We start from the raw sequence: 13,373 nt of genomic DNA, 5'->3' as shown, positions 1-13,373 counted from the left end.
TTCCTGGTGCCACAACCATAGCAACTCCACCTTCAACTTTATTCCTGACATCCTCAAGCACCATAACTGTAACAAGCATTGGTACCCCATTGATCCAGACATCACCCGATTCATCAGTGGCCATGACAAGTTCTCCAGCTTCCTGCATAGGTTTGCTAATAAACACATCCCTGTCTGCGCCATCTGCGGGGAGGTTGATGGCCCAGACCACTACTTATACAGATGTGTTGGCCTTGAACAAGAAAGGCTCGCTATTGAGCTTGCCGCCAAGAATTTGAACATACCATGGCCCTGTTAGTAGCATGAGCTTATCAACAACAAAGAACTGTTTTTGCTTCTACAAAACCTTGTGCACAGACATGCCCTGATCGCCACTACTACCACAAGGGACTAACCACGTTTTCCTACCCTACCATTTGTTGTTGTGATGTTCTTCCTTTTTGTTTATAATAATCTGCTGTATTTAATTACTACACAACCTATCCCTTTTAACGTGTAACACGTGCAATATATTGTATATATCCTGTATTTTCTTTAATGTAAATGTTACATCAATCTGTTTCACATATTGTATTATAAATATTGTATCTGTATATACTCACCGATTTACCCTTCCTATTGTAACTATGCACTGTATTACTTTTAATATTTTAATATTTGTTCAATTATTATAACCATTTATGTACACAACTTACCAATTTAATGTTATTGTATTTCTCTGTATCGAATCCCGGCAATGCTATGTGGTACTGGGAATGTACTATTTATAGTATCTAATAAACGATATTGATTGTATATAAATAATTTATGGTGACGATGATGATGACATTTGAATATTATATTTTAAAGTTTTAATGACTCATAGAAATAATATAATTTCAGTTAGGTTTTTCTTAATGTCTGATAATTATTATTTTCTAAATAAAATCTATNAACTTAAAAGTTATGAAGTGATTATGCTTGAAATTGGTTTTGTTTCAGAATAAATATTTATATTATTAGAAGAAATAGAATAGTTTTTTCTTAATATGCCAACTTTTAGTGTCTTAGAGATGTAAGCAGACAAATCTATGGTGGGAAGGGCCTTTTCAATAGTTAGTCATGTTTTAAATGTCATTTAAATGAATTAAAAGTGGAAAATTTTTAAATGCGCATTTTTAATTCTAAAGTTTTTCATGTTCTGTATTTAAATTTGTATATGTTATTATTCTGTTTACTTTTTTGATAGTCATAAAATTCTTTCTGATATAGTCATAAGCCCTTTTAGAAAAGTTAAAAAACTTGCAGTAAACAAGCTTTCTGGATTTATAGTGTTGTTTGATTTTATTTGCTTTATGCAGTTTTTCATTTAATGTATTATGTTTCATTATAGTTAAATAAAAACTATAATATCATAGAAAGATGAAAGGTGATGATTTAGAATTAATATTAGGAATGATTGAGTTTTGTTTTAACTTTAAATAATATATTCATAATGTTATAACTAAGAATGAAAAACATCTGCTTGAATTAATAATGATAAGCTATTAAGAAATAAACACTGAATCATATATTCAATGTTGAATTGCATCATAATATCTAATTGAAAATTAAAATTATACTAACCAAACTTAATAATTAAAACCATTTATTTATTCTACAGCATTATCCAGAGTTATCAAATGGTGTTCTTCCATCAGGGACATTTCTGACCTGTTCCAGTGATGACACTATCAGGGTGTGGAATTTTGATTCTGGGATATCTCAGTCTTGTCCATATCAACGTAATATTTATAGTTATGTAAGTAACTTCACAAATTTTATGCTCTGTCAATTGATAAAATAATAATCAAGAAAAACTATAAAATTTTCAAGATGTAAATCTTTTTAAAATTCTTACTGTATTTTATTGTGAATATTAAATATTCTTTCTAAATTTTAAGTAGTAAGTGATACTGGACACAAACAGTCTAGTACTATCAATAATTCATATTCAAAATGAATATTTTGAAAATGTAAAGTTTATTACAAAATTAATGTATCAGTTATTAAGCTTCTGAAACTGCAATTGATTCTGTTTTTCTTAGTTTTCTTATATTTTGATAATGATATGTACAGGTACATTTCTTTATTTACATAGAACAAAATTAGCAACTTTTCTAACTTAATTAGCATGTTTTGTTTTAAACTGAAACAAATATATAAATGAAGTAATTAAAATGTAAAGATAGACAAAAATGATTTATTTATTTATTTAAGACAAAACGACTTTCAACCACTTAACACTGCGTTGAATAATAACAATCCACAAAACCTTTTTTTACAAGTGTTATGTCTGTAGTAAACTCCACTGTGGAGTTTACTATGGACATAACACTTGTAAAAAAAGGTTTCGTGGATTGTTATTTATTTATTTATTTTCAAATAGAGTAAGTAAAGCCTAATTGGACTACAGATTATTACTCTCCTACAACAAGATAAATCATGATGAAAGACTAGTAACACAATGTGGTAACATAATAATAAAAACTGAAAGCAATAAAACACTGATAAAAAAGAACTAAACATGAATTAAACATAAAATTGAGTATAAAACAGATCTGAAATGGCATAAAAGGTCTTAAAAAATTATAAGTGCCATATGTAATAGAATTATAAAAGTTAAAAAGAGGGTAGGTAAAACTAGATGTGTTAGCTTTGTGATCCATAAGCTTAAAGTTTACAGCAGTGTTTAAAATACTGAAAATTATGATGTTTCACAGAATAAGTATTATGAGCTTTTCTAAAATAAAATGATCTGTTGTATTCCTGAGGTGTTAAAAAGGACAAAGATATGAAGACATTTGTTGTTACTTCCAATTTGTGAATATTATATTTTATTATTGTCCTTGGGCAATTACATTTATTAAATAAAATGATCTTCCTGAGATATTAAGTCTATAATTGGGAGTGGATAGGCATGTATTATTTGCAGATATACTACTAGGAATTCTTAAACTTAATTTGTTGGGCAATAATAATTCATTAAAAAATTTCTAAAACAGAATACTGTCAAAATATTCAGTATAATAGGATAAAGAAGGGGCTTCTAGTCTGAATCTGGTAACTTCAGAATTGGTGAAAGACTAATTGGAAAGTTTATTAAATAGAAAGAAATTCAGAAATAATCTTCTGAAGGAGACTAGAAGCTGCCAATGACCAATTTGTAGATTGATTAATGACTGAAATTAAAAAAATGGCTCAGACTATCATGATAAAATATTTTGACAATATCTTCAAAGAATCACTCTCTGAATAGCCAAATCTTTAACTAAGCTATTAATGTGAGAATTAAAAGTTAAGCTTCGAAAATGACACCAAGATCTTTAATACTGTTCATATATTTAATTATGTTCATACTGTTCATACTAATTATGTTCATACTGTTCAATTTACTGTTCATATATTTTATTTATGTTCATGAATAAATAACAGAGTTAAAGTGGGATTCCTAATGAGTGCATAACATATCACAACAGTTTTTCAAAGATTAATGGATTAAGAGTTTTGAATACAGAAGTCAAAGCATATAAATCCTGCTAAAGAGTAACATGACAGGAATTAATAATTTTAAGATTGTTAGCATATAGTAAAACATAAGAATTAATACTGACACTGTTAATAATAAAATATTTACAATTGTAAGTGTAGTAAATCTGTGTATGTAGAACAGCAGTTTACAATGTTGGAAATTAGAAATTGTAGCTTGAACAAATGGAAAAATATAATCAAATAAACAAAGTTCAAATAATTTTGTCATAGTTGAGGAGATTGATATTGGTTTATAAGAGTTAATCTTCTTCTTAGTGAAATCTTTCATTGATCTTGGATAAATGCTGTTCTGATTATGGTAAGAGAAAAGGTGGGATAACATGGCAGCAATTGGAGAGACACTAGAGTAAAAAAAATAGCAGATATGTGTTCAAAGCTGCCTTGAGAATGAGAAAGGTTCATAATAGCCTTCTGTACAAGTCCCAAAAAGAAAGGATGTACCAGTTGCAGAAAAAGAATCAGAGTTTAAAAGGGAATACAAAGGGTGCATTTACTTCTGAGCTAATTTTACTGTCAGCACACTCAACCTGTATACTTTTGTCCAAGCGCCATGCTCATTGGCATTTACTTTAGAGTTGTGTGACGTCATTTTTTAATGGAATTAGTAAGCTGGGAGTGCTAGCTAGTTCGGTGTTGAGCTTTGCACTAATTCAATATGGCTCCTCCCATGAAAAATTACTTTCTATATAAAGTAATGAAAATGGAATTATTTTTGGAAGAATAAATGGCAGAACATACTTCAATTATTTGTTGTATAAAATGTTTACAATGATCTTTTTTTATTGTAAGGTTCAATAGCTTTAGATGACTTTTTTCATAAATGGATGTGAAAAAAATTAAGTTTGATTCATTGTTTATGATTAAAAGTGAAGTTTACCTTACATGCATGTGGAATCTTCAAGTGTTATGTTCAGAGCATTAAATAAATTGTAAAGAAACAAACAGCATTAATAATAATCCAAAATTACATAAGTTTGTATACTTGAATGAATTTTCACTTACATATGGGAAATGACTTCACAAGAAATTGAATCATTTGAATACCATTTTCTCATTACAAACTAAACTTATATGATGACAGAGTAATACTTATTTCTATTGAAATAAGCTGCTGCTTCTTCAGTTGATGTCTTAATAGCCATATGCTTTCAACAGAGCCTATTCCAGGAAAACCATATTGGGTATAAAAAAATTCCATTATTCTTACAGCATCCTGCTGTGACAGCCAAGAGATTATCTTTTCATTTTCATTTAACACTAAGAGAGAATTAACAACCTTATTTAAAATATTCCATTCGGTTTGTCTAGACATATTAAAATGATTGCCAAACCCTTAGAGAAAAGAAAGAAAGAAAAGAAAAAAAAGTTTGTATTTAATATCAACTATTTGTTGATTTTAAACTCAGTTTGATTACACCATAAAAGAGCAATGTCACATCTATTCACTGGGTAAAACAATTTCATTAAATATGTATTATATATATGTATAATCTGCTATTCTCTTGTATACTGCTTCTAATTTCATATATTACTTCGTATAAACAGACCTGAATGATTCTTGATTTGCTAATGTCCATATGCAGCATAAAAGTTGCTTTTGAGGAGACACAGGTCGTCTTCAGAGGAAGTAATTTTTCTGTGTCTAAAATTGGGCTTATTTTTTAAAGGAGACTTTCAAAATATTCTCTTGTAAGTCTAACGTGATGTTTAAAATCAGTTGGATTATAAAAAGGTACAGTCTCTTCAATAAAAGTTTCTATCTTTTTTATTTGATCTTACTTTTCTTTTTTCTTCTTTCATTTTTTCCACAATTATTGGTTGTTTGGAAAGTAATTTCGTTTTCTTTCAGTGGAAAAACACAATATTTTTATAATAAATAAATATTTTATTGAATTATATATCAACCATTTTTGGTCAAATACCTGTTTCCATCATTTCTGGTAGTAGCATGATTCCACATTCATAAAAGTTTTGATCTTTGCTTACAAAAAACTGATTCAAGTGATTTTTGACATTTTCATTTCAAGTAAATGTCTTACAGTTTAAAAAATTTTGTATAGACCAGAACAAGTAATAATCTGAAGGTACCTGATCTGGCGAATATGGTTGGTGTGATAGCACGTCCCATCTAAGCTGTAACAGTTTCTGACAAGTTACCAAACTTGTGTGAAATTTGGCATTATCATGGTAAAACACTACACCTTTTTTGTTGATGATATTACTCAATTTGTTTACTCAATGGCAGTATACTTTTGGATCAATTGTTAAATTGTCTGGTAAAAGCTCAAAAAAAAGAAAATTTTCTTAAAATCCCACCAAAGAGAGAAATTCTCTTTAAGAACATGTGGNAGTCCACATGGCCATAAACTGGGCCGAAGAAAATCACAACCAACAGAGCATCTCAATCTACACAGACTGCCAGTCTGCTATTGACCTCATCAACAGTAACAAGCCTCATCCTATTGCCATCGCAATTAAGAAATCTACTCTTAACTCGAACAACCACTACTTTATTAGCTGGACCCGCAGACACCAAGGAACCATCGGAAATGAACGTGCAGACCAACTAGCTAAGACTGCCGTCAACGATAACTCCCTCCAGCCTATTTATTGCAAGCTGAGTCTTCCTAAAATCAAAAACATCCTCTACAATGAACTACTACTACGATGGCAGAATTCCTGGTGCCACAACCATAGCAACTCCACCTTCAACTTTATTCCTGACATCCTCAAGCACCATAACTGTAACAAGCATTGGTACCCCATTGATCCAGACATCACCCGATTCATCAGTGGCCATGACAAGTTCTCCAGCTTCCTGCATAGGTTTGCTAATAAACACATCCCTGTCTGCGCCATCTGCGGGGAGGTTGATGGCCCAGACCACTACTTATACAGATGTGTTGGCCTTGAACAAGAAAGGCTCGCTATTGAGCTTGCTGCCAAGAATTTGAACATACCATGGCCCTGTTAGTAGCATGAGCTTATCAACAACAAAGAACTGTTTTTGCTTCTACAAAACCTTGTGCACAGACATGCCCTGATCGCCACTACTACCACAAGGGACTAACCACGTTTTCCTACCCTACCATTTGTTGTTGTGATGTTCTTCCTTTTTGTTTATAATAATCTGCTGTATTTAATTACTACACAACCTATCCTTTTTAACGTGTAACACGTGCAATATATTGTATATATCCTGTATTTTCTTTAATGTAAATGTTACATCAATCTGTTTCACATATTGTATTATAAATATTGTATCTGTATATACTCACCGATTTACCCTTCCTATTGTAACTATGCACTGTATTACTTTTAATATTTTAATATTTGTTCAATTATTATAACCATTTATGTACACAACTTACCAATTTAATGTTATTGTATTTCTCTGTATCGAATCCCGGCAATGCTATGTGGTACTGGGAATGTACTATTTATAGTATCTAATAAACGATATTGATTGTATATAAATAATTTATGGTGACGATGATGATGACATTTGAATATTATATTTTAAAGTTTTAATGACTCATAGAAATAATATAATTTCAGTTAGGTTTTTCTTAATGTCTGATAATTATTATTTTCTAAATAAAATCTATAGCTCAATAAATGCTAATTTAAAAAAAGAATTAATATTTGTAAGTATAGTAAACTCCTGCCACATGTCTAATATAAATTTTCTGTTATAATTTATGAAATGCTATATTTAAGTTTCATATCTTTTATTGGCTACTTTTTATGATATTATATAAAGTTTTATTTCTGAGCATAGATTCTTAATTTATGATACTAAATCTACAGGAAATGAGAGTTCTACTTGTTCCAAAACTTACTTAATAGTAATTTTTCCACTATATAATCAGGAAATCAGGAAGTTACTATATAAATAATTTTAATATGATTTTATTGAAGATTTTTGTACTTTTTATTATAATTGGGCTGTTATTTGAAAAAACTGTAGAGCTATAAATTTTCACTGTTGTCTGGATATCTGTCCTTCCTTAACTTGAGAATGTTGTTAGATAGATGAAAGTCAAGACCAGATGTGCAAAGCTTGGGGGCTGTAAGCCCCGATTAACAATATATGTGTGATGAGTAGCCAAGGATATAGGGCTGATCCTATACCTCTTACGGGCACAGATTAACCGAAATCTGTTCTCTAAGTTTTGGATCGAGAGATCCGATCCTATGTCAAGATTTGTTTGACCGGGAGGGCTGTAATATTTAGGCTTAAGGAGGATTGAAGACTGTAAAGTCTCTATCCCAACGTCAGGTTTCCGACACCAGTTTGTCAATTAATCGATCTGCAGACAAACACGCGTGTGATTATTTTATAGATTTGATTCAGAGACTCTAGAGGAGACATTCTTTAACAAATAAACAAGAATAAATTTAATTAAACATAAACCAATAAAAATAGTACAATTATATGACAATGAGAGACAATAAATACAAATTACAACCTATCAGTCGAGAGATATATGGACTTATATTTAACTGATAGACGATCGAGAGAGAGATTACAATATCGATAGTAACCATACAACCTGTTTTAGTTGTTGTTCGTTTTCTTCTTATAGGCAGGGGACACTTTAGAGATAAAGTTCATTTACTTCATTCCATGGAAGGTCGAAATATGCACAAAATTAAAGTATATCTTCTAAGTGCTAACTCAGAATTTATTCTATGTGACTCGACTAAGGGCGTTGGCCATCAGGAGGAAAACATGTGGAGTCCTGTCTCTCCTAAGTCTGTCGATGAACTCCCCGAATTCTGATAAATTTCCTCTATATCTGACGATCGGCGACCAATCATCATACAAAGATCCTTCCGTGGGAACAGACGGAAAGGGGAATATGTGAGGGGTAAACATTTCCCATCAAAGCGAAATTTTTCGCAGATAAGGGAAAAACAGAGGATGTTCTAACTTCCCTAGAAGGAAGTAGCATCTGTTATCTATTTTTCCCACTCTAAAACGTTATTTTTCTCACCCAAAATGAAAGATTATTTTCTAACAATATTTAACATTATTAAATAATTATTAATTTTAGACCTGGGGCTATTCAGATCTCACATATGAACTACTTTGAACTGGAAGTTACGTTATTTCAATTCAAAAATTTTCTCCTGAATAGAGAAAATTTTTGAATACATGACTGGCATGACTTAATTGTATAGGGACAAGATACTACTAAACTTAAGTGCATTGTGACAGTCACAATAAATAATTGCTCATTTATTTGTATAAAATAAGTATTTATATCCTTAACTTCTAAGTTAGAAATAGTTGTGGTTATGAACAGTATAAGAATTTTTTTATGTTATGAAGTAAGAACTGTGGATAATTTATTACTTTATAATAATGCAAATGTACTTAAATACTGAAGATAACTTATGGAAAAAATTAAGTGAAAATTAGGTTTGTCTCATACAGGGTGTTTGGAAAGTCACTATGCACTTACATATTTATTAACATGTTTCAAGGAGGTAAATACGAATAATAATTATAAACAATGTTGAAAATGACCCTTATTAGCATCAATACATTCTTGGATCCTTATTTTGTTTCTAAACACCACTATCAGTTGCTCGCTTGAATGAATGAATGAATGCTGTTATTGCTGTTTTCAAGTCATCCAGCAGGTGTGGATGATCTCTATACACTGCAGATTTTGCTGCTCCCCATAGATAAATGTCTGGTGGATTATGATTAGATATGTATTAAATGAATGTATTATAAAAAAATGATTAGAAAACTGTCAAGTGACTTTCCAAATGTTACCTTGTATAATCACAAGTTTAGATTTGTCTCCTAGTTTATTTTTCAATAGTTAGGATAGTTTNTCTCACATATGAACTACTTTGAACTGGAAGTTACGTTATTTCAATTCAAAAATTTTCTCCTGAATAGAGAAAATTTTTGAATACATGACTGGCATGACTTAATTGTATAGGGACAAGATACTACTAAACTTAAGTGCATTGTGACAGTCACAATAAATAATTGCTCATTTATTTGTATAAAATAAGTATTTATATCCTTAACTTCTAAGTTAGAAATAGTTGTGGTTATGAACAGTATAAGAATTTTTTTATGTTATGAAGTAAGAACTGTGGATAATTTATTACTTTATAATAATGCAAATGTACTTAAATACTGAAGATAACTTATGGAAAAAATTAAGTGAAAATTAGGTTTGTCTCATACAGGGTGTTTGGAAAGTCACTATGCACTTACATATTTATTAACATGTTTCAAGGAGGTAAATACGAATAATAATTATAAACAATGTTGAAAATGACCCTTATTAGCATCAATACATTCTTGGATCCTTATTTTGTTTCTAAACACCACTATCAGTTGCTCGCTTGAATGAATGAATGAATGCTGTTATTGCTGTTTTCAAGTCATCCAGCAGGTGTGGATGATCTCTATACACTGCAGATTTTGCTGCTCCCCATAGATAAATGTCTGGTGGATTATGATTAGATATGTATTAAATGAATGTATTATAAAAAAATGATTAGAAAACTGTCAAGTGACTTTCCAAATGTTACCTTGTATAATCACAAGTTTAGATTTGTCTCCTAGTTTATTTTTCAATAGTTAGGATAGTTTTTTTTTATATTAAATTTATATACTGAGATATTTTTATTTTGTGAAAATTTTTTTGAATAATGACAACTCAAATTATGAAAGACATTGAAAAAATTGATTTATAAACAAGAATAGAGCAATTGTTTTCTAAAAAGTTTAAAATCTTGTTTTTGTTGCAGGAATTATTGAAGATATTTTATACAGATCCTGACTTTACATTTCTCTGTGATTCTGACATAAATCCATGTAAATATTTTAAATGAATTATTTTGATTTTTTTAAAATATCAACACATAATTTTTACCCTTATTAAAATAGTCAATAAATTTCTATTTGGTTATTTATTTACTGATAATCAGTTCATAGAAAATACAAGATATAAAAATACAATCCAATTACAGCTGGTAGTAATGATAAAGTGGACACAGTTTATGATGGAAGAAATGGTGTTCGCTGTCTCAGGATCAGTCCAGATGGAAATCATCTTGCTTCGGGTGATAGATCTGGAAATATCAGGTAAAAACAATACTTTAAAAAAATTAATATATATATAATTGTTTGATATAATATAACAAGACTTATTTACACAAAACATATGTTAAATCATTCATTATAGCACTGTTTTTCAACCTTCTTGAATACGTGACCCTTTTACAAGTTAAAAAATTTTGGCGACCCGCAGGGCCATATTAAAATTATGCCAGTGATTTTAAAAACTACGTATTTAATTTACTTTCTGTTGAGACCTAAATATCGATTGAAAAACCAATTGTACTTTAAAATAAACAGGCATAGCCTTCTCAATGAAATTGTAGTTTTTCTTATTGTAATGTAGAACCTACGAACACTTGTCTTTTTTTTACCCGCGACCCCCTGTGTAAGGCTTTGCGACCCCCTTGGGGGTCGCGATCCACAGGTTGAAAAACACTGCATTATAGGATAATGTTGAAATCTGGAAAATTGTTATTTTCATCTGCATACAATATCCAAGAGACAATATAATTATTTTCTATACAGAGAGAAATGTAATGCTTTTACTTTAATATTACCATACATATTTATCTTTCATCTATGTGATTTGTCATAAAACATATAAATAACAATGTAAAAAATATCTATGATCATAAACAACACATTTTTTTGTTACAGTAAATAATAACCTAAACTATATAATTTTGTAGGCAAGTAGTAGACAAGTGCAAATAGAGATTTTCTTTATCTTAACTTTCTCCTATGATATATAGCAAAATAGATCACAAACAAATTAATAAATTCAAAATGCTAAAATATATAAATTATATTAAAGGAAATCAACATCTAAAATATTAAATTGATATTATTTTCATTGTTTAAAGAACTAAAATATTTTGGAGTTGCAGTTGTTACACACATTTCTGCATTTCTGATCACTGTAGAAAGAAAGCATTAATATTTCTAAAAATTTTATATTAAATTGTTAAAATACCTTTCTTGTTATATCCCCTTAAGAACCATGGGCATCCTATTAAAAAACCATAAAATTATTTGTTCATTTACAAAATATTTAGAAATATATAAAGATATGAACAACATATTCTTTGTGTAGAAAGATAGTAATCTGATACAAGATTTTGTGAACAATATTCACAGCAATCCAACAGGCATTAAACTTATTAGTCAGATTGTTAGCTACAATGTTAACTTGGATCACACAATCTTTGTAATGATTCTTAAAACATATTGAAAAAGCTGACACTTACATAAATTAGCATTCCTATGTCATAGTGTCACATAAGTTAACAGTTTTCCAGGTGCTAATAGATATGCTCTTTATCAGTATATAGAAACCAAGAGTTTAATATACAGTTGAGTCCTCATATGTCCACACCCCAAGGGGAAGTGGAAATGTGTCGAGTTATCCGATGTGACGACTAAAACAAAGTTGAAAAAACCACCAAACTAAAATTAGGAAAACACAGTAGCGCTTTATACAGTACATGCAATGTACAGTACCTCTCTGACCATCCTTCATAGCACTAAAGTTGGTTTCTGCTCCAAGTACCTCAGTGATTTCCATCACGTTTTGTTTCAGTATCATCCCCGAAACAGGAAGATTTGATGAATGAATTTGTTTTAGCCAACATACCAGAGCATCTTCGACATCTTTGTACAGCAACTTTCCCTGGCATTTTTGAGATAGCCGCGACGAAGATCCAAGAAAAAGTTTCTTAATTTCTTCTTTTTTCTTCAGAATTCCCATCAATGTTGTTCTTGGAAGGTTTTCTTGTTTTGCAAATTTGGCTTTCAAAGTTTTATTACATTGAAATTCAGATACAAGTTTGTATTTTTCCTTCAGCGTAAGCGTTGTTAGGTTTCGGATATTCATTTCTAACAGAAATGTGAAACACTTGCTGCAAATAATGCATGAATGAAAGGTGAGAAAATGTAAAATTGGATTCTGCTGTGATGTTAATCTGTGTGGTGTGAACTCATTTTTTTCAGGAGGAAAGTTGACTTATCAGACACCTAAACGAGTGTGGGACAGAAAAAGTATCTACTTATACCTATTATGACTTATGTAAATTCAACTGTAATTATACATATAGCAATATCACATGGTTTTCATTTTTAAGTTATAAAAGGATTAATAAAATCACATCTAGATAGATCTGAGAATATTTGTAAGATTTTGTGAGTTATTTGTTGGCAATATTTTTTTTTCAGTGACTGGTGAATATTTATCTACACTTCAGATTATATGTCAATTGTTTATCAATTGCTATGCAGATTGTAAGATTAGATAAAGATAAAAAAGAGAAGTTAGATAAAGTGAATTGTGTACATGTCAGACACAAAACAAGAACAATTTTATGTTGATTTTACATTTAGATCATTAACTAAGATAATGAAAAAACATTTGGGATCATTGGCAAAGATAATGTACCAGTGGCGTGCCGTCATTAGAAGCGTTGGAAGTGCCGCTTCCCTCATATTCTCTAAAAAATAAATAAATATTACTTTTAATTATATGAAAATAATCGCACAATATTTTATTATAACCGCATTACGTATCTTATTACAAATTTCTATACTACACGTGGAAAAAAAAAATTGCTATTGTATATTAGAATATTAGTGGCGGAGTAGAATCTCCTGTATTTTCAGATTACGAAAAGCCAGATTTGCGCATGCGCTTTACAGAGCACCAACCTCACCC

The 13,373-nt window shown here is 30.1% G+C and overlaps 1 protein-coding gene across 1 annotated transcript in view; it reads left to right on the top strand.

The window, feature by feature from the left end:
• LOC111626104 (mitogen-activated protein kinase-binding protein 1-like) overlaps nt 1-13,373 on the top strand; it is a 114,870-nt gene that overhangs the window by 34,457 nt on the left and 67,040 nt on the right. The window contains exons 12-13 of the mRNA XM_023369394.1: nt 10,357-10,423; nt 10,579-10,693. Coding sequence (XP_023225162.1) covers nt 10,357-10,423; nt 10,579-10,693 — 182 coding nt within the window. The remainder of the gene's footprint in view (nt 1-10,356; nt 10,424-10,578; nt 10,694-13,373) is intronic.

This window comes from Centruroides sculpturatus, unplaced genomic scaffold, assembly GCF_000671375.1.
Source record: "Centruroides sculpturatus isolate CEXI.00-Female unplaced genomic scaffold, Cexi_2.0 scaffold22, whole genome shotgun sequence".
NCBI classification, from domain to species: Eukaryota; Metazoa; Arthropoda; class Arachnida; order Scorpiones; family Buthidae; genus Centruroides; species Centruroides sculpturatus.
The sequence above is the reverse complement of the archived record's forward strand: the minus strand, read 5'-3'. Positions and strand labels throughout refer to the sequence as shown.